Source organism: Furipterus horrens, unplaced genomic scaffold, assembly GCF_987537825.1.
Source record: "Furipterus horrens unplaced genomic scaffold, mFurHor1.1.pri manual_scaffold_2, whole genome shotgun sequence".
Taxonomy (NCBI): domain Eukaryota; kingdom Metazoa; phylum Chordata; class Mammalia; order Chiroptera; family Furipteridae; genus Furipterus; species Furipterus horrens.
Window position 1 is genome coordinate 26109003 of NW_028327172.1, and position 19686 is coordinate 26128688.

The window sequence follows — 19686 nt, forward strand, 5'->3', positions numbered from 1 at the left end:
ACATATTCAAGTATTTTTGCCCCTGCATTAAGTGACAAACAACGAGCAGCACTCTCCTGTGCTTTACAATAAGTAATTAAAAGAAATTATAGAGTTGAATGCAAAATAACCCAAAAGACGGCTAGATGTGTGGAACCACCAGTTTTCTCTTATGTGTGCAGGTTAATCCTTGTTAATGCTCGGAACACTGCGTTTCTACAGAACGAGTTGCGTGTCTGCACATGTTTTGGCATCTGCCCACACGCTTCTGTGTGCTATGACTCTGCATCACAGAAGAATGGCTGTGGTGTGTGCACTTGCACTTCAGTGGAATTTAACAAACTGATTCCTGAAAATGGTCTCAGCAAGGTGAGCAACAGAGAGCTAATAGCCTCCTCTCGCTAATTTTATCTTTCCCCTAGGATTTCTTGATAGGAGTTTTAAAAGGAATGCTATCATTTGGTCTCTAGAAGCAACTTACCTTTCCAGCTTCTGCCCCTTCCCCCACCTGTTTTCACCTCTCCTTTGCTTTTGTAAATTAAAATGTTCCAGGTCCTTCAGAGGATAGGGTCAAGTCTAGAGAGGTCGCTTCATCAGGTGAGCATTCGCCACCGCGTTCTTGTTTCAGCCCTTCTAAATTAATGATGTTGAAGCCTTCCAGTTTGAGCCTACTTCTAATTATGCGCAGATATTCTTTCTATAGTGGAAATTGCTCAGGTAGCTAATTAACCACAGGAATACATTGGCCACGGAAATTTTCAGGAGCACCATCTGTGGAAAAACTGAGAAGGGCATGCCTTACCACAGCTCTGGGGTCCATTAGGAGTGTGTTTGCGTGGTGCCGGAGTCGAGTGGGTGTTGGCTCCCAGCTGCCAGAACTCCCACAGCACCTCGTGGCAGGGACTCAGAATGTCCGGCAACACCCTGAAAGCAACCTATTGATTCAAAGTGGCCAATTCTGAAAAAAGAGATTGAAATGGGACAGACTGGTCTTAACTTTCTTCCTTTGTCTTGTTTTATTATTTTCATTGTACTTTTTCTGGCATAGTCCCAATCTCCCCATTATGGCAAACTTCTTAAAGGGGAGTCCCATCATTCTCTGGTCTCAAGAGATTTACCGCATGTTCTCCCCTTAGGGACAAGGAATGTAGCTGTGTGTCACCTTTGCTTTATTTGTTTATTTTATTTTATTGTTATTATTATTTTTTTTGGTACAGAGTGTGCTTATTCCTGGATCCAGGAACTTTGAAGACAGTGCTCTGCTGTGCTTTCCAACACCTCCTGTTAGTGTAGGTGTGCCTTGTTTGTGACTTGGAGGGGTCAGTCCCTTAGCTGTGTTGACATCTGTACTATGTGGGACTCAAGGTGGAACCCAATAATACGTGGCATGCTGCCTGGGAAAACAGTGTTCTGTGTCATCTCAGCTCTACCCACTTGTAAATGATTTAGTAGCAACGCTAAGAGGGTACCCTGTAGGAGTCATTTACATGGACTAGTGAGCTTGGTGACTTCTTGGTGTTTGGAAACTAGCTTGTGCAAAGCTTACTGACCAGTTTCCAGTTCTGTTTATGGAACTACCCCATCAACTCCGTCATACTGTTGTTCAACTCAAAAGTGATTATACTTTTCTTTGGAAATTTAGCTTTTTTTTCCTTTTTTCTTTTTTCTTTTACCATTTTGGGTACTTCAGTCTTGATCCCCAAGTGTTGGAACCCAGCTGAGGAGTGGGTTGCCTGGAGAGGCAGGTTAGGGTTGGAGAGGGGATTTTGATGCTTCATAATTACACTAATGTATCGTAGGGTTTTGTCGCTGTTGTTGCTCCTTCTGTTTCATTTTGTAAGTTTTCGTTTTTCTTATTTTTAATTTCATGGTACTCAATAGGGGATAAGTGAATCTGTTTTAGGACAAGTCTGGAAATCAAAGAATCTCCACTGAGTGCCTGAGTCAGTTCTCCCTGCCTCTGTCTCACCATTTCAGGATAGAAAGAACTCATAAGGGTCAGAGACACCTGGCTGCAAGTAATATTAATGTGCCTGAGAATCAGCCCCCCTACTGTAGCTGGTTGTGTCATTGCCAGTGTGATTCTGACTATGTGTTGCTAAGCTGTGTGATTGATCAGGGAGGCCAATCATACTTGCCTTGCCTTGTAGCCTTGAGATAAAATTAGTGATTGGGTGGAAGTCCAGATTTAGATTAGTAGTATTCTATAAATTCTCATTCAACTAATCATGTTTACAGGTTATTCCTGCTCTTTAACGTATAAACACAATAGAAGCCAAAGCCACAGGGGACACAAAGGAAACCCAGATTTTACTTAATGCTGTTACAAAAGCAAAAATATTTTTCTTACCTAATAAGTGTCCCAATAAAACAAGGTGAACCCAGGAGGAAAGAAAGCTTATGGTATGCTCAAAATGTACCACAGTATTTAAGTTTGACTTTCACCTTTTTGTTTCCTTTCTCTTTATCATTTAGTCCAATGCTTCTCAACTTTTATAAGTATATGAATCGCCTTGAAGTATATGAATCTTGTCAAAATGCAGATTCTGACTGAGTGGATGGGGTGGGTGGGATGGAAGAAGGGAAGCTGAGATTCTGCCTTTCTCATAAGCTCCTAGGCGAGGCTGCTGGTCCAGGGATCAGACTTGGAGATGCAGGTTTCATTTAATCTTTATGGATGGAAGGTTATCCATATATACCTTTCCTGACACTTATTTCAGGCCCTGTAAGTTTCTTTTTATTGTTGTAGTATTTTTAGCAACAGATTTGAATTGCATTAATACAATGGCCCCCCCCCAAAAGGCATTTATTTATAAAAAGTTGTATATTTATCCTTCCATGTTTAAACTTTAGTCACCTTCAAAGTACTCTTCCTTTGATGCAGTATATCTGTCAAGACTTTTTATCCACTGCTCAAAACAGTTTTTGAACTCATAAATTTTGATGCTTTTTAGTGCTTCTACTGTTTTTTGTTTCACCTCTTCCACATCGGCAAAACGTTTCCCTTTGAGGACTTTTTTCATCTGAGGAAACAAACAAAAAAAATGTTGCTCGGGGCTAGATCCGGTGAATAGGGAGGGTAGAGCAAGGGGCTCATGCAGTTTTTGGTCCAAAAACTGCTGAACACTCCGTGCAGTGCGGGCAGGTGTGCTCGTAAATCACCCATCATGAAATGGGCAAACGCATTGAAAGAGTCTTCAAAAAAAATTCGCAGGAGCTGAACACAGCCTCTCACAACAATGCTGTCTGGTACACTGATACAGATGGGTTCCTAGAATGCCCACCTAGCGGGGGAAGCCTGTACTACAAGGGGCTTGCCCTCCAGAATATGATTCTGGGGTCTTTGGGGGTGGAAGGGTCTCCCCTCGTACACTTAATTTATAAATGTAACATTCAAGAAATTACCTGAAGCTTGACACTTTAGGTTGTATAAAATGAATGTCTTTCTTGGATTTTTAAAAAAAAATAAATAGAAAGTCTGTATGTTTAAATGCAATTAAAATGGCCCTGGCCGGGTAGCTCAGTTGGTTAGAATATCTTCCCAATACACTGAAATTGTGGGTTCAGTCCCTGGCCAGGGCACATATAAAAATCAACCAATGACTGTGTAAATAAGTGAAACAATAAAATGATGCTTCTCTCTCTCTCTCTCTCTCTCTCTCTCTCTCTCTCTCTCACTCTCTCTCTCTCCCTCCCTCCCTCCCTCAAATCAATAAATTTAAAAATGCCTGTGCTACAATGATGTTTGTTTCTCCCTGTTCACTGTTTCCAGAGTTATTGTTGTTTTATAGGACCCCCCCCTTTGATTTCACAGTAGCTGTAGACATGAGCTCCTGTCATTAAATGTGATGAATATTTGATAATTTTTCTAAGTCTCACTGAAATTTCATGGAACCACGTAGACAGTAACTTCTAAATTAAAATTACAGTCTACCATGTATGGAAATTTGATAATCTGTTGCTTTTAGCAATTTAGTAGTTAGAACATTGTTAAATCTGAACTTTACTCTTGTTCATTATAACAAATCCCACTTGGAATTCTAAAGAAAACCATTCTAATTAAAGAGGTTAAGCTTTTTAATTGAATGCTAACCTCCCTTTGGTTCTTGTAATCTACAAAATAGTAGTTCTAAAATATATTTTAAAAAACATGTTTAGACAATCTACTCATTTGATATGCAAGTGACTTGTTTGTATATGTTTGATGCTAAGACTTCCTTATTATAGACTAGAGATGTGCTCTGTTTGGGCAGCGTTTACTCTGAAGAAGCGGAGAAGAAGGTGGAGACATGGATAGGATTGCCAGCTCTGGGTGGCTCTAGCTTTCAGGGATTATTCCTTAGTTACAGTAGAACAGTAGGTTTCCTAGGAAAGAATGATGGAAGAAGCACTTAGAGACCTTTGGATAGTGGCAGCTGTGCCTGGGATTGGAAAGCCAGGTGGGGTGTTCTCTATACAAATCTCGTCTTTGAGCCAGATATTGTCTATCTTTTATTCCAAAATTTGTTCCATCATTACAGCTTACTTTACCCATTTCCTATCCTAATAGAGAATATGGTCTAATTTTACTCTTGGGTAAGGTAGGTTTCCAACCAGTAGAAAAATCCTTACTCTTTCAGGTATGGGGTGGGGAACACAGGGGGTTGATAAAGGGCTAGAGTTATAGTGCTTTCTATTAAAGATGTACATAAATTTATCTATCAAATTAACAATTCAGGGAAATATACTTTTTTTTCATGGCAGTTACATGTATGTATCACTGTGGGTCTGAACTGAGAACCAGCAATTTCTCTGGCACTCTTAGTGAGGCAGAGTAACGTCTGCAAGTGTCAACACGGTGAATGTACTAGGGGCCCAGAGAGTACTTTGGTCTGAAAGACTGTTTCGTAGGAAGTGTAATGGGATACCCTGGACATAAACTACATTATGGTTAAAAACTACATTTTTAAAGGCACTTCCTTTAAAGCGTTGAAACAGCTGCGTTATCAGAGAACATTTACTGAAATATTTATTGGTTTCAATTGGCTGCTCATTCAGGTAAGTAGGTGAACGTCTATAATGATCATTAAGCTCCCCCCCCCCATTTTATTTATGGATTCCAATTACCGATTATTTTCTCTGAGGATTGTGAAGTGTTTTTGTTTTGTTTTTAGTTTTCTTGACTAAGCAATATATAGCTAATGGGAAAATAAGACAGAAATAATGCAGAAGGATGGAAGAAAGTAGTGCCTGTAGTTGAAGGCCTAGTTTTCCATTGGAATCTGAGGTTCTGACCTTGTTCTATCAGGGGAACCACAGAGAGTAGATGAGTTGATTAAAAACTCTGGTCCTTTTTCCCTCTTGTACAAAATGGGGGTAATTATAGTTACCTACACCTCCAGGGTCCTATGAGTCTTAATTACTTAATATTTGCAAAGTGTTTGAAGATCTTTGAATTAAAAGTGCTGAGCAGTGGAATCCAAGTTCAGTGTAATAATAATTAGAAAGAAAGTTTATATTCTCACCTTCCATTTACCTTCCTCCATGCTATTTTTTTGGCCAACCCAGACCTTATTCCTGGTGACCACCCAGCCCAGTGCACTTTCCTCTAACAAGGTTGCTTTTTGTAACTCACTTCAGCCTTAAAATAAATGAATGAATGTATGAATGAATGAATTGATTGATTAAGTTTAGAGATATATCCAGGCCCTTACTTCCAACCCCACACTGAAATAACTACTTAATATTTATTTTTAAAGTTCAGTAGCCACTAGGAATAAACTCAAGGAATTAATTTGTCTCCTCCAGTTTATCATTCTCCCGGGTCCTCCTACACATGGTGATGAACTGGGCTTTCTGAAGCATTCTGCTCGCAAACTCTCATCAGCTCTTCTCTGCCGGTAAGGCAGGGTCCAAACTCTTTAGCATCATTCTCAGAGCCTTCCAAAATCTGACTCTTATTCACTCTTATTTCTGTTTCACGCCAGAACTCTTCTCTCCAGAGATGTACTCTGTGCTTACCCACCTCCATGCTTTTAACCAAGTGTGGTCCCTCCACTCATCTTTTCTAGTTATGTTCAAATGCTTTCTAGCCTTCGCACTCTTCTTTACAAAGCATTCTTCATTCTCTAACATGAAGTAACCTCTTTCTCTTTATAGACCTTCATCTATTATTTGCTGGGTTGCTTCTACCTTCTTATTTTAGTTACTTACATATATGTCCTAACTCCCTCTACACTAGAAGACTTGAAAAGTAGATTCTATGTCTGATGAGTGAACAAATAAAAGTAAGGTTAATGTGTGTGCATAGTTAAACTGGACACAAATTAAAGATTATATTGATTTGCAAGATTTCATTAAGGTGGTCTTTTGATAGGTTTGCATCTGTATGTTAGGGATTAGATGTTAACTGATAATTCCTTCAATATTACCGTTATCCTTGTTACTTATAGGACTGTCTAGGATGAACATCATATCTTTAAACTGTGTTTGACTGCATGTTCATTCACAAAATGTAAAGGGACTGGGGATAAAGCTTTACATTTTATTTTCTGTATTCCTGAAATAGCCATACTGTTGTTTGGTTCCCCTTCTTAACTTTTGTCATGGAAGTTTGGTTCTAACATGTCTGAAGTTTTCCAAAGCTTGTTTTTAGAGGAAGATTGTATTGTGTAAAATTCTATTCGCTGAAGTAATCAAGCCTTAAAGTTGAATGGCCTTAGAGGTCATGATTAATCCAATACTAAAAAGTAATATCCGAATGGTGCTGCCTTTAGAAAGTAAGGCCCCAGGATACACACAACAGCAGAAAACTGTCCATATTGTGTAAACTCCTTCTTTTGACCACCCTTTGTAATATAGCCTCTGTCTATTCCTTGTGGTTGAATATTCTAAAATTGAGAGTGTGTCCTGCTGGTAAAAGCTTAGAAAAGAAGTCAGATGACCTATTAGCTCTGTGGTATCTGGCAGGTTACTTAACCTTACTGGACCATAATTGCCCATCTGTATAATAGGGATAAACAATACCCATTCTGTCTCCTTGTAACAACCAAGTTAGCAATACTTGCGAATGTTCTCTAGTCTTTTAGACAAATGCAAGTTTTTATTGTGGCAGGAGAATATGCTGTCATGGATAGTCATCTGGTTGAAGCTTTAAGACTTGTGAGTCATGTTTAAAACTAATCTTTATTCCTGCTTTATTGATTTTCTTTTTAGCCCTATATACCACATTTAATTTTTGAGAGTTGGACTAAAAAGACCTTCCTAACATTTTAAAGATGTGATTGACTATTACAATTGTACACTGTTATAAGCATTGGAGCACAATTACACAGCACCAATGAATTAATTATGTATAAACAGATATATAAACTAACAATCTGCTTAGCAATATTGTGCAGCTTCTTTTTTGCTGTTTGACTAAAACATAAGAATTGTCTTGGAAGCTCTTAAACTTTTATGATTTCCTAATACAGTATATACTCTTATTGAAGAGGTCAATTTTTCAAAAGGCAGTTAAAAGACTGAAAATTCCAAATTTTACTGTTTTGATTATTACTGTGTACTGTCCAAGTCTTTTCTGGGCACAGGAACTAATAGGGGCAGTTGGTATGTTTCAGTGTTATTTGTTTCATTATTCAAGTAAAGTTTTACCCTATTAGAGAAACTCCAGAGATTGCTCCTGGCTGCTAATTGCCTCCCATCTAATTTCTTAGAGCTTGTAATTTGGGTTTAGCACAGCCTGTACTTGATCTAATAATTTCAGTGAGTTCACTGATTGTTTCCAAATGACATCATGAATGTATTTTTTCATGGTTTAATAAACTCATCAGTAAGTTTTCACTCAGTACTATTACCTTATTCTGTGTTATGCATTATGGGAGACATGATCTTTTCCCTCAGAGAGCTTATCTTTCCAAGGAAGACTGACTGTCATTAGCAAATGCAGTTAACAATGAACAAGTAGGGAATGAAGTACTAAATGAGATGTAATGTGGAATTTGAGAGGAGCAGAAGGATAGTATGTACTGGAGTAATTAGAGAAGGTATGCATATATGATTGGCTATTTGAGCCAGGGTCATGATGGATAAGCAAGATTTAGTCAGATAGAAAGAAAGGAGTTGGCCAAGAGAATGGAATAAGTCACTTGTAGGCAATAATGTATATGGGGCTTCAAGGATTTTGGTCTGATCAGAGCTAAGGAAATGAAGCACTGAATAATATGGGGTCTGTCCAGAAGGTATCCAGCCATGTAATATGAAAAATAGTGACATTTACTGAAGAAGATACAAGAAACATTGTACATAGGACAATGACACCTCACTTCCCTTCAAATTAGGCATCTTGGGACCTCACACAGTTCTCCCAATTGCCATCAGCTGCCCTATCATAATTTCCTTAGTTTCAACGATGGTCTGAAATCTCTTCCCCTTCAAAGGTGATTTTAGTTTTGGAAAAAGCCAGAAGTTGCAGGGCGCCAAATCTAGGCTGTAAGGGGGCTGAGTCACCTGGGTAATTTAATGTTTCACCAAAAAACTGCACGAGATGTGATGCATGAGCAGGCGTGTTTTCCTGATGAAGTTGGCAATCACGTTGCCCATAGTTGCAGTCTTCTGAATCATCTAAATAATTTCTGTGGAGGAATGTTCAACCTTACGCAAACTTTGATGTATATTTGTTACTCTACTCTTTCGGTCATTTTGAATGTAATGGCCACATAGTGCACAGGCTCACTCAATGGTGTCTACTGCCCCCACTGACTAGTACAGTGAAGTCATCATTGTTCGCGCATGTGCGTTGCACTCCACTCTCCTTGGCTGCCAGGTTAGATCGATTTTGTGCAAACCATTCTCATTATATTACTGATGGTTGGACTTTTTCCAGACAGACCTCATATACATAGAGTTAGCTAAGTGGGGTGAGACCAAATTTTTAATACGGGATAGAAGAGTTTATGTTTGATCTGGTAGAGAGAAAAAAATATTGTAAGGTTTTGTGTAAGAGAACGGTAAGAAAACAGTGGTTATGTTACTGGTGAGACCCAACCAAGTTAGAGGGCGTCCCCTCCTCAGTTCTTGACTCACTCATGAGAAATGAATTCAGGCAAGAGTCAAAACATAGAGCGGAAATGAGGTAGCAGTTGATTTATGAAATACACTTGAGCACAAAGCTGCAAGCAGGCACCCAGTTAGTCTGAGTGCCTTGCCCACTGGGGCTTTAGGAGTTATATGCTTGCAGCCAGCTTCCAGGCTGCCCCGCCTCCTCTCTTCTGCCCTTGGGATTAACATACAGTTTCAAAGACTGCCTTTCCCAGATAGTGGAAATGATACACACGAAATTTTCAAAGGGTCCCTTCCTCCTGTGCTTGTCATGGTCTCTCCTGTGATTTTCAGAACACTTGGCCATCTTATCTGACTGGGTTCAGGACTGCTGAATTAATGGGTGAGACACGTCTCCCTTTCCCTCCCTACCTTGGTTTGCTATCTATCCTGCCTAACAGTTAGGCAAGCAGGGGTTATTAGAGTCAAATGGAACAGAAAGGATGTCAGATACATCAGAAGGACATTAGAGTCACACAATGAGATGTTGAGAACTGAGCCAAGGAAATGGCAGTGGGATAGAGTGCAAAGGATGGACAGGAGAAATGTTTTAAAGGAAAAATGAACATGATCTCTCCTCTGACTGGATTTGAAGACTATCCAAGAAATGTGTCATCACACTTGATTTCCAGATTTCTAGCCTGTGGCTTGGGTGGCCCAAAGTATCAAGAAACCATTGCCAGAAACAGAAAAGTTAGGAAGTAGCATTGTTCTGACAAAAAGTATGGGTTTGGTAATAGATGCACTTGACTCTAAGGCCTTGTAAGTGAGTAGGCAGATTGAAGAAGCCTCACTCAGAGGGGGCTGGGGTTGGGACTGCGCTTTTCCACCAGGTGGTTAATTACTAAATCTGTGCAGATGTTGTGCTTTGAGGGATGCCTATGTTAGGCTTCAGGATAAAAGCCAAGTAGTATTTATTCAGATGCTATTTGTCCCTCTGAAATATTTGCTTCTGGAACTGATGAGGAAATGATATGTAAAGTACGAACTATTTTTTTCAACCAAAATGTTATTCATACAAAGATAAATGAGACTAGTGAAGGGAAGGATAAACTTCTTTAAGTCTAGCATTAAGAAAAGTATCATGAAAAGACTCATTAAAAAAATAAAATTGAAGGAAAAAAAAGACTCATTACTGTGTTAGTGATAACAAAACAATTTTCCAGCTCTGTAGTTTAAGATGCCTCCATACCTTGGGCCACTTTAAACAGTTAGTGTGGGCACTTAGTAGATACTTATTTAAATTATTCTGCTTCATTAATTCTAAGATGCACATTTTCTTTTTCTTTAGCATCTCTCACTTGGGGTTATGTCTTCCAGCTCATGTCACTTTATTGCTCTTGTTGACTCCACAGCAGTCGCAGTTGTCATTGTTTTTACCAATTTATTTTGCTTAATTTTATTTATTACATCTGCACAGAAGTTACAAGTGAGAAATGTATCCAAATCTAAAATAACTTTTCAGTAAGTATACAATAACAGTTCTAAGTGATAGAGTGAACAACAGTTTAATTGGCTGCATTTTTTATTTCTTCATGGTACATAAAATGCTATGTTTTATAATAATGTGGGATCTAAGATTTAATGAAGTATATATTAAAAGAAAGCTGATCATAGCAAATCTCTACCAGGGTGCTAGAGATGGCTAGAGGAAAATATTCTAAATTTGCCTCCTTTCATTGACCTACATTAGAGGTGTCCCTTGGGTTATTTTAATTTGGACTGGCAACATTAGGAGAAAGGATTTTCATTCAATGGTGTAAGTACTGCCTGCCAGGAATAGAAACCTCCTTGGAGAATCCATTTCTTTGATGGTGCAGAATCCAGAACATTCATCAGAGTCCAGATATTAGCAGAATGAATACCCGTGTTTTATTCATACCGGTGCACCCTTCCGAATCTCAGACCATTGTGGACTCTGGGCAGTTCTGAGCATGCTGGCTCTTCATGCAAAGCGAGAGTAAATCTATAAGGAAACATGCTGGTGACAATGTGTGGGGATAATGACAGTCTGTTAGTGGTAGAAAATGTGATCTCTTGTAAAAGTGGAGAGCAGAGACATTAGGTTCTCAAGACCAGAATTTTCAGCCATTTCTGCAGTATGATATAATGACTGGGGACAGGTCGTCTTCCCATTCAGTAACACTTCATGGACAGAAAAACAGTCCCTTTTCCTACTGATTGGCACAGTGTGTGTGTGCCAAGTATGGCACATGTGTGTCTTTTCGTAAGTCCATACTTCATATCTGAGAGTAGGAATAAAGTTAGAATATCTGGGCTGCAGGAATGCTTCAGGTAAGTGATTCTGAAGTTCTTCGTCATCTGATGGTAACCTTGGGTTGGTCTCTAGGTATGTTTTCTTTTTTTTTTATTTTTTATTTTTATTTTTTAATGTTTTTTATTGATTATATTGTTACAACAGTTCCAATTTTCTCCCCCTTGCTCCCCTCCACCCAGCACCCCCCTCCCCCAGCAATCTCCCCCAAGTCCATACCCCTGGTTCGTAAAAATTAACTATCCCCCCCCCTCACAAATATTAGGACCCTTTGTAATCTTGTAAAGGACAATGGGCGAAGGTCTAGGTATGTTTTCATTTTGCTTGTTCATCCATTCTAATTGGCTTCCCAGAGTATGCTTGTAGATGTAGAGCCAAATTTAGAGTAAAGCAACCCTCTGGCAAACAGGAAAAGATTAATTCTATGGTGTACTGTTAAGGGACTTCCCAGGAAACTTCAAAAGTACAGAAAGAAGCATTGGCTGCCTATTTCCAAACATGCAAAATGCCACTCCGCTTTTTAAAGGCACGATAAGCTCAGAGCATGCACACACGCGCACACAAACACACACACAGAGGGCCTTATTTCCAATAAAAAGAGAAACTGCACTTTCCTAGATGGGTTCTGTATATGAGCCAGAAAAGCTAAGGCGTGAGGGGCTCAGAGAGTTTATGGAGATAAATGTGCATCCTCATATGGGAGGCATTCGAACTTGACTTCAGTGACTTGTTAATGCTGACTTTTCCAGTTCTCTCTTAAGCAAACACATTGTTTTCATGATAGCAGCCCCAGGCACAGACACATCATTAAAATCAATGTGTAGAAAATGATTTCTGTTTGGAAATAAGCAAAACATTTTCAGTTGTGACCACCCAGGTGTAGTAGGAAAACATTGGAGCTGGGGTTGGGAGAGCCCCGGATTCTATGTAAACTTTCTTCATGACACGAGGCCAGTCCTCTAATAGATTATGGGAGAAAAAAGGTCAATGAAAAGGCTCCGTATAGCTCCCTGACTTCAGTTTTATTGTGCTATTCATGCCTAGGTATCCCATGACCAGAAAGGCCCACTTAGACCCTTCCAGGCCACACACTCCTGCACTAGGACCATGTTGCTAACTTGAAAAAGAAGTTACAATTACACCTAGAGCTGTTGCTTAGTAACATTTCTGACATTAAAAATTTAACTTATAAAGCTGCTACAGTGAGAGGAAGGAGGAACACTGGGAGTCACTTGCTTAGATGCCATCTAATGTCGGGTTCATGTGCTAAATCTCGGAGAAAACACTGCACACCTCTGGTTTATATTAAACCACGCAGCACACGCTACTGACATTAACTTGTGTCTGGTGCAGCTGGAGTTTATCACGGATCCATAAAAAAACCTTGACCCTGCAGAATGGCCCAGAATTATAATCAGATGGGTGGCATCATATCCCTGCCAAAGAAAGCCCTAACCAGTTTGATGTCCTATTCTGCTTTCCCCCCACAGTTCCACCAGGTGAGAAGAGTGATGACCATCCTTTTCCTTACTATGGTTATTTCATACTTCGGTTGCATGAAGGCTGCCCCCATGAAAGAAGCAAACGTCCGAGGACAAGGCAGCTTGGCATACCCGGGTGTTCGAACCCCTGGGACTCTGGAGAGCGTGAGTGGGCCCAAGGTGGGTTCCAGAGGCCTGACATCATTGGCTGACACTTTTGAACACGTGATAGAGGAGCTGTTGGATGAGGACCAGAAAGTCCAGCCCCATGAAGAGAACAATAAGGACGCGGACTTGTACACTTCCAGGGTGATGCTCAGCAGTCAAGTGCCTTTGGAGCCGCCTCTTCTCTTTCTGCTTGAGGAATACAAAAATTATCTGGATGCTGCAAACATGTCGATGAGGGTCCGGCGCCACTCTGACCCGGCCCGGCGCGGGGAGCTGAGCGTGTGTGACAGCATTAGCGAGTGGGTCACCGCCGCAGATAAAAAGACTGCAGTGGACATGTCGGGCGGGACGGTCACGGTCCTTGAAAAAGTCCCTGTATCAAAAGGCCAACTGAAGCAGTACTTCTACGAGACCAAGTGCAATCCCATGGGTTACACGAAGGAGGGCTGCCGGGGCATAGACAAGAGGCATTGGAACTCCCAGTGCCGAACTACCCAGTCGTACGTGCGGGCTCTGACCATGGATAGCAAAAAGAGAATTGGCTGGCGGTTCATAAGGATAGACACTTCCTGTGTATGTACACTGACCATTAAAAGGGGAAGATAGTGGATTTATGTTGTATAGATTATATGGAGACAAAAATTATCTATTTGTATATATACATAACAGGGTAAATTATTCAGTTAAGAAAAAAAATAATTTTATGAACTGCATGTATAAATGAAGTTTATACAGTACAGTGGTTCTACAATCTATTTATTGGACACATCCATGACCAGAAGGGAAACAGTCATTTTGCGCACAACTTTAAAAAGTCTGCATTACATTCCTCAATAATGTTGTGATTTGTTGCCGTTGCCAAGAATTGAAAACGTAAAAAATTTAAAAAAATAATAAATTGCATGCTGCTTTAATTGTGAATTGATAATAAAACTGTCCTCTTTCAGAAAACAAACAAACAAAAACCCAGCAACAAAAATTTGAACCAAAACATTCCGTTTACATTTTAGACAGTAAGTATCTTTGTTCTTGTTAGTACTATATCTGTTTTACTGCTTTTAAACTTCTGATAGCGTTGGAATTAAAACAATGTCAAGGTGCTGTTGTCATCGCTTTACTGGCTTTAGGGGATGGGGGATGGGGGTATATTTTCATTTGTTTTGTGTTTTTTTTGTTTGTTTGTTTTTGTTTGTTTTTCCTTTCTTTTCTTTTTCTTTCTTTTTTATTTTTTTTTTCTTTAGTTCCCACAGGGAGTAGGGATGGGGAAAGAATTCCTTCAATATATATTCTGGTTGATAAAAGATACATTTGTATGTTGTAAAGATGTTTGCAATATCAATCAGATGACTGGAAAGTGAATAAAAAATTAAGGCAACTGAATGAAGTGCTCACTCCAGTTCCCACTGCGTACCTCCTAGGCGCTCACGCAAAGATCTACATGTACTCAGAGAACATTCTCCCCCCACCCCCTTTGGCTCCCTCTGTTTTGTTTTCTTCTAAGGAAGAAAAATGAGTTTTATGCTCTGAAATATTTTACCACTGCTATGAATGAGGAACAAATCTTGTCACATCGTGGCACTCCTAAGCATGGTGATTTCTTTTTTTTTTTTTTTTTAGATGATAATAGAACAACCCAGAAATAAAAATAAAGACTTTTTTTTTAAATAAGAGGTAAACAATTGGGGTAAATCATGGTAAGGCTTAAAACTGTCTTGCAAGCAAAAGATGGAGTTCCGTATGGACCCAGAAATGCCTAGATCAGAACAGGAGCCCACACTGCCAGTGAAATGAGACTGAACAGCCATATGGAGGCTGTGTGGAGCTAACATATTATTTTGGGGTGGTGCAGGAGGAATTTCTGAGTGGCCATCCTGAGGTCTAGGTGGGGGTGGGGAATGGTACTTGAGACATTCCAAAAGGGAGGCCTCTGAAGGACCCTTCCGAAGTGGCTCTGGAATGACACGTGTCAAGTTGCTTTGGACCTCACGCTTTAAGTGCCTACATTATCTAACTGTGCTAAGAGGTTCTCACTGGAGGACCATGCTCAAGCCGATTTGACGCCCTCCACCTCTGGATAATTGCATGAAGCTGGATTAGCCTGGAGCAGGTTCAGAACCAAATGTGGCATTGTGATTATGAGATTGATGCAATGAGATACAAGATGTTTGCTACCTGAACACGTACTGCTTTGAAATTAGACTTGAGGAAACCAGGGTTTTGTCTTTTGAGAACTTTTGGTATGGGAGAAGGGAACAGGAAAAGACCCCAAAACTCAGGTTGAATGATCGAGGTTACCAATAGAAAATCTTGTCCAGAGACAAGACTTTGGGAAGGTGTCTGCACATCTAGGACACCAAAGACTTGAAGGGGCCTTGCTCAATGGAAAAGGCCAGGACAGAGCTTTTGCTTCCCAGTGAAGGCCACAGCAACTTCCTGCCCATTCTGTCTGTTCATGGAGAAAGTCCCTGCCTCACCTCTGCCATCTTGGGTTTGGAGAAGTCACGTTGGGAACCTGGAATAATGGTCCTGAGAAAAATGGACCCTGGTGAAAATGAGGGCTAAGCCCGTTCACCCATTCAGCCCACTGTCCAAATCTGAAAGTGTCCTGGACCAGTGTCCTTGGGTATCAAAAAGCCTCAAGAAATTGCTGTATCTTAGTTGGGTGAGGGATAAGCAAAAGAGGATTTCCACCATGACCCAGGGAATGAAGATACCATCAGCAAATGATTTGTCTTTGTTCAGTCTTTCATTTAGAATGAGCCTATCTCTTGTACCATCTGAATACCTTTCATTAAAAGAAGAAAGAATTTATGTAGCATAGGTTTGTTTTGTACTATTTGAAAATATTGTCTTTGTAATTATTTTTAACATGTAATGAATACTGGGAGTATCTGCTGTATGTTAACTTTTTGCAGCTCCATTTTGAGGGATAAATTTTTTTTTTTTTTTTTTTTTTTAAAGTTCCCATCACCATCTCAAAGTGCTGCAAAGGCCAGATCTGTTAAGGGGTCGAGTACGAGACATTCAGCAATTGTGTGATCAGTGGCTCTCTCTTACCCAATAAGATACATCACAGTCACATGTTTGGTGGTTTACGTTGACCTAAGATTTATTTTGTTAAAATATTTCTCTGTTGCTGTTCATTTTTGTTCTGTTCTGTTTTGTTTTATTTTGTTTTAAAGTCTTGCTGTGGTCTCTTTGTGGCAGAAATGTTTCATGCATGGCAGCGGGCCTGTTGCTTTTTTATGGTGATTCCCATTGAAAATGTAAGTAAATGTCTGTGGCCTTGTTCTCTCTATGGTAAAGATATTATTCACCATGTAAAACAAAAAAAATATTTATTGTATTTTAGTATATTTATATAATTATGTTATTGAAAAAATTGGCATTAAAACTTAACCGCATCAGAAGCCTATTGTAAATACAAGTTCTATTTAAGTGTACTAATTAACATATAATATATGTTTTAAATATAGAATTTTTAATGTTTTTAAATATATTTTCAAAGTACATAAAATCTGGGGGTTCCGGGTTTTTTTCTCTTCACTGTAAAACAAACATGAAAACATGTTTTATTATAAGTATGTGTGTTCCTTGCTTTAAGATCAACCTGTCTAGCAATTGCACAGCCCTCCAGAGAGGATGCTTATTTCAAAGCATGGGAGGCCAGTCCTGCAGTCTGAGCTTCCAAGAAGCTCTAGGATTGGGCCAGTCTTCCACAGCAGAAGACTGGAGTGTCGTTTTCTAGGACACTTGAAAGTCTTCCCCTTTGAAGTAATATACTTTCATCAACTACCAAACTATGTATCCTAGCAACATCAGGATCCAGGGCTGGCTGGCTCTATTTGATTATAAAATAACTGTTAAAAAAAAATCAAAGTAGGTTTACTTAGAGATAATGAGGATAAATTGGCCCAAATTTAGAAAGTCAATGACTGAAAAAAATATAGAAATTCAATATTTAGAGGCAGGTCATACACTCTCAGTTTGGAGATGGTGCCGTTTGCATTATGTATTTGTATCCATTGCACTGATTTAATTTTTGTACATGGAACCACACAGATTTTATATCACAGTATCCACAATCTAACAGATTGCTAGGATTTCTAAAAAGATTTGCCTCTGTGATGGCTGCCAAGCCGCTGGGTAATTTAGTTAAAGTGTTTAAAGTTATCACTAAATCTTAGGGAAATAAATGGAAGGATTTTAAATTAGAGAAAGAGCCATTAAGGAAGGGAAAAAAAGCATCTGTTCCTACTCTTCCAACTCCCCATTTGAACAGTCAACCCATCCCAGAACGTGGTGAACTATATCTGTGCAATGTATCATTTCTATTTCAAACATACACACATGGTTTCCTCTTGTATTGTCTTATAAATAAGGATCAAGGAAGTCATAACAAATTTGACTTGTGTTGTGTATATGGAGAACAGATCGAATGAGGTGAATTACTCAATCCTAATCTACCCAGTAAGTTTGCAAAGTACTCTAATAAATAAGTGAAATCCTTGACTGCCAGTCAAAGCATAAACCCAGCAATGGAATTAGAACTTTGGTAAACTTCAGGCTTAAACAATTTTCATAGTCAAGGAAGACTAAGAGGTTATTGCAGGGGTTGAGTAAAAAGAAATGAGAATAAAATGCAACAGCTGAATTCCTTGAAGTCAAAGGAATTTGGTAAACATAAGGAAGTTTTCATTAGAAGATGAGGTCAAAGGAACAAAAAAAGGATGCATCTATTAAATTTACCAAGTTGAAGTTAATGGGAGTAGTCAGCTTGTACTCTAGTCATTGGTACAATCGATTAAACCTGTTTTGACCTATTTTTCACCATATGTATTGATAAAGCTCTGTGGTTGTTAGCAACGTCTATGAAGTTTTCTTTTATTAGCTGTACTAATTCTATGAATGCTATCACAGTTCTGAGTGAGAATGGGAACTAAATTTTAGGATGGATGAATGTTAAATTATTCCTTATCCATTTAAGTGGTTGCTAGACTGGATAAAATGTTAAACACCTTATGAACTGCAACCAGAGGCCTCAGACTTTCCCTCTCAGTTCAGTCAGCACTAGGGCAGTAGTAGGCAGGATGCCTAAAGTAAAACATTTATGTCTTCTCCATATTCTCACATCAAGGCTGTTCTATAAATCAGTTAAAGTGCAAATGGCTGCATTTTGTCAAGCCATTGTTAATAAGGAATGTTAAAGATTGGGATAAGAAACAATATATCTACATAAATGTAGATAAAGGATTTAGCCTAGAAAGAGTCATCTGTAGATTTGATCCAACCTCAAAATATTGAACAACAAAATTAGTGATGGAATCGCAGCCATTTTTTTAAAAGCTATGTGTTGTTTTAACTTGTTTTAAAGGCTGGTTCATTAGTTGGTTAGTTTGGGAGGAAGAAGAGTTGTCTACATTAAGCTAATTGGTGGTTGGTTTTGTGAACCCCACTGAAAAGCCAAACTCGGTGACTAGAGTAGGTGCAGCTACTCCAAACCAACTAGTGTTTACATACATTCTACCTAATAAATGAGTCACTTGTGCATCTATCCCAAGTCTTTTGAGTATCTCCATCTACTTCCTCAATTCTAGCCACCATTTGAAGTCTTTGTAGAGGGAACAAAAGGGGAATCTCATTGCTTTAAGATATATGAACAGATCAGGAAATTGCCTGAGGAACATTTTAAAATAGTAACAGAAAAATATTGTGATTTTACACATTCCTCATTTTTTAAAAAGGCAGTTTATGTTACACTGTAGGATTTCCATAGGCATTTACTTCAGCCCCTCTAGTTATTTACTAGGTACAAAACAGTCGATCAGGAGCTCCCAGCTGGCATTTGATTGTCTGAATAACAATTCTGTATGCTTGGTAATGTCAGAAGCATGGAACTGTAAAAACTGGTTCCCCAATTAATGAACCCCCACCCCTCCACACCCACCCAACACATACACACTAAGCAGGCCTTTGCATTCATTATATAGTTAAGTGTTGCTTGCTAATATTTTTTATATCTGGCAAAGCAAAAGTACTTCTTATTTGGAAAAATGAGTCCTGTTCCAACGTACCCCTCACAAAACACTGTGGATAGGGAAGGGGCATGTCTTCAGCTTGTAAACAACCCCCCAAAGAAATGTTGGTAGAGAGACTGAGGTGGTGGTGTGTGTTCTACATTTAGAAGTCCTAAGGATGCTCTGCAGCACACTGCACTTTGGTACGATATTCTCTTCAAATGGTTCCTTAGAAACCAGGAGCTGGTCTGCACAGAATGGCTGAACCCAGGGGAAATACTTTTGTTTAGCTTAAAGTGCTCACATTTTGCAAGAATCCATTATCAAGTACTGCAGTACACATTCAAATATGTTTAGTCAAGATACATTCTCCATTGAGCTCTAATATAAAAAAAAAAAAAGTTTCTAAATTGAAATTTAATGTATAGGGAGGGGTGATGAAAAAGACACAAAACAAAAACGATCGAACAACAGAGCGCTCCGAAAGATCACCAAGCAGTGTTTATTTGGTAGAAGCAAGAAAACTCGGACTCATGCAGTGGTACTCACAGTATCTCCAGGTACTTGTTAGAAATGCACATTCTCAGGCCTCGCCCTAAACTTGCTGAATGAATCAGAAGCTCTGGGGTTGGGGCCCAGCAGCCCGCGCTTTTAAACAACCCTCCAGGTGGACTGATGCTCGCTCAAG

At 39.3% G+C, this 19686-nt stretch overlaps 1 protein-coding gene across 5 annotated transcripts in view; it reads left to right on the forward strand.

Moving 5' to 3' along the window:
• Nucleotides 1-14218, forward strand: part of BDNF (brain derived neurotrophic factor) — a 54899-nt gene extending 40681 nt beyond the window's left edge. For 4 of the 5 annotated variants that reach the window (XM_090263069.1, XM_090263076.1, XM_090263082.1 and 1 more), the window contains exon 2: nucleotides 12823-14218. In XM_090263069.1, coding sequence (XP_090119195.1) covers nucleotides 12823-13587 — 765 coding nt within the window. In that variant the 3' untranslated portion in view covers nucleotides 13588-14218. Of the gene's footprint in view, nucleotides 1-272; nucleotides 349-12822 lie in introns of those variants that run through there. The other variant, XM_090263062.1, reaches the window with a different exon arrangement.
• Nucleotides 14219-19686: the final 5468 nt, after the last annotated feature.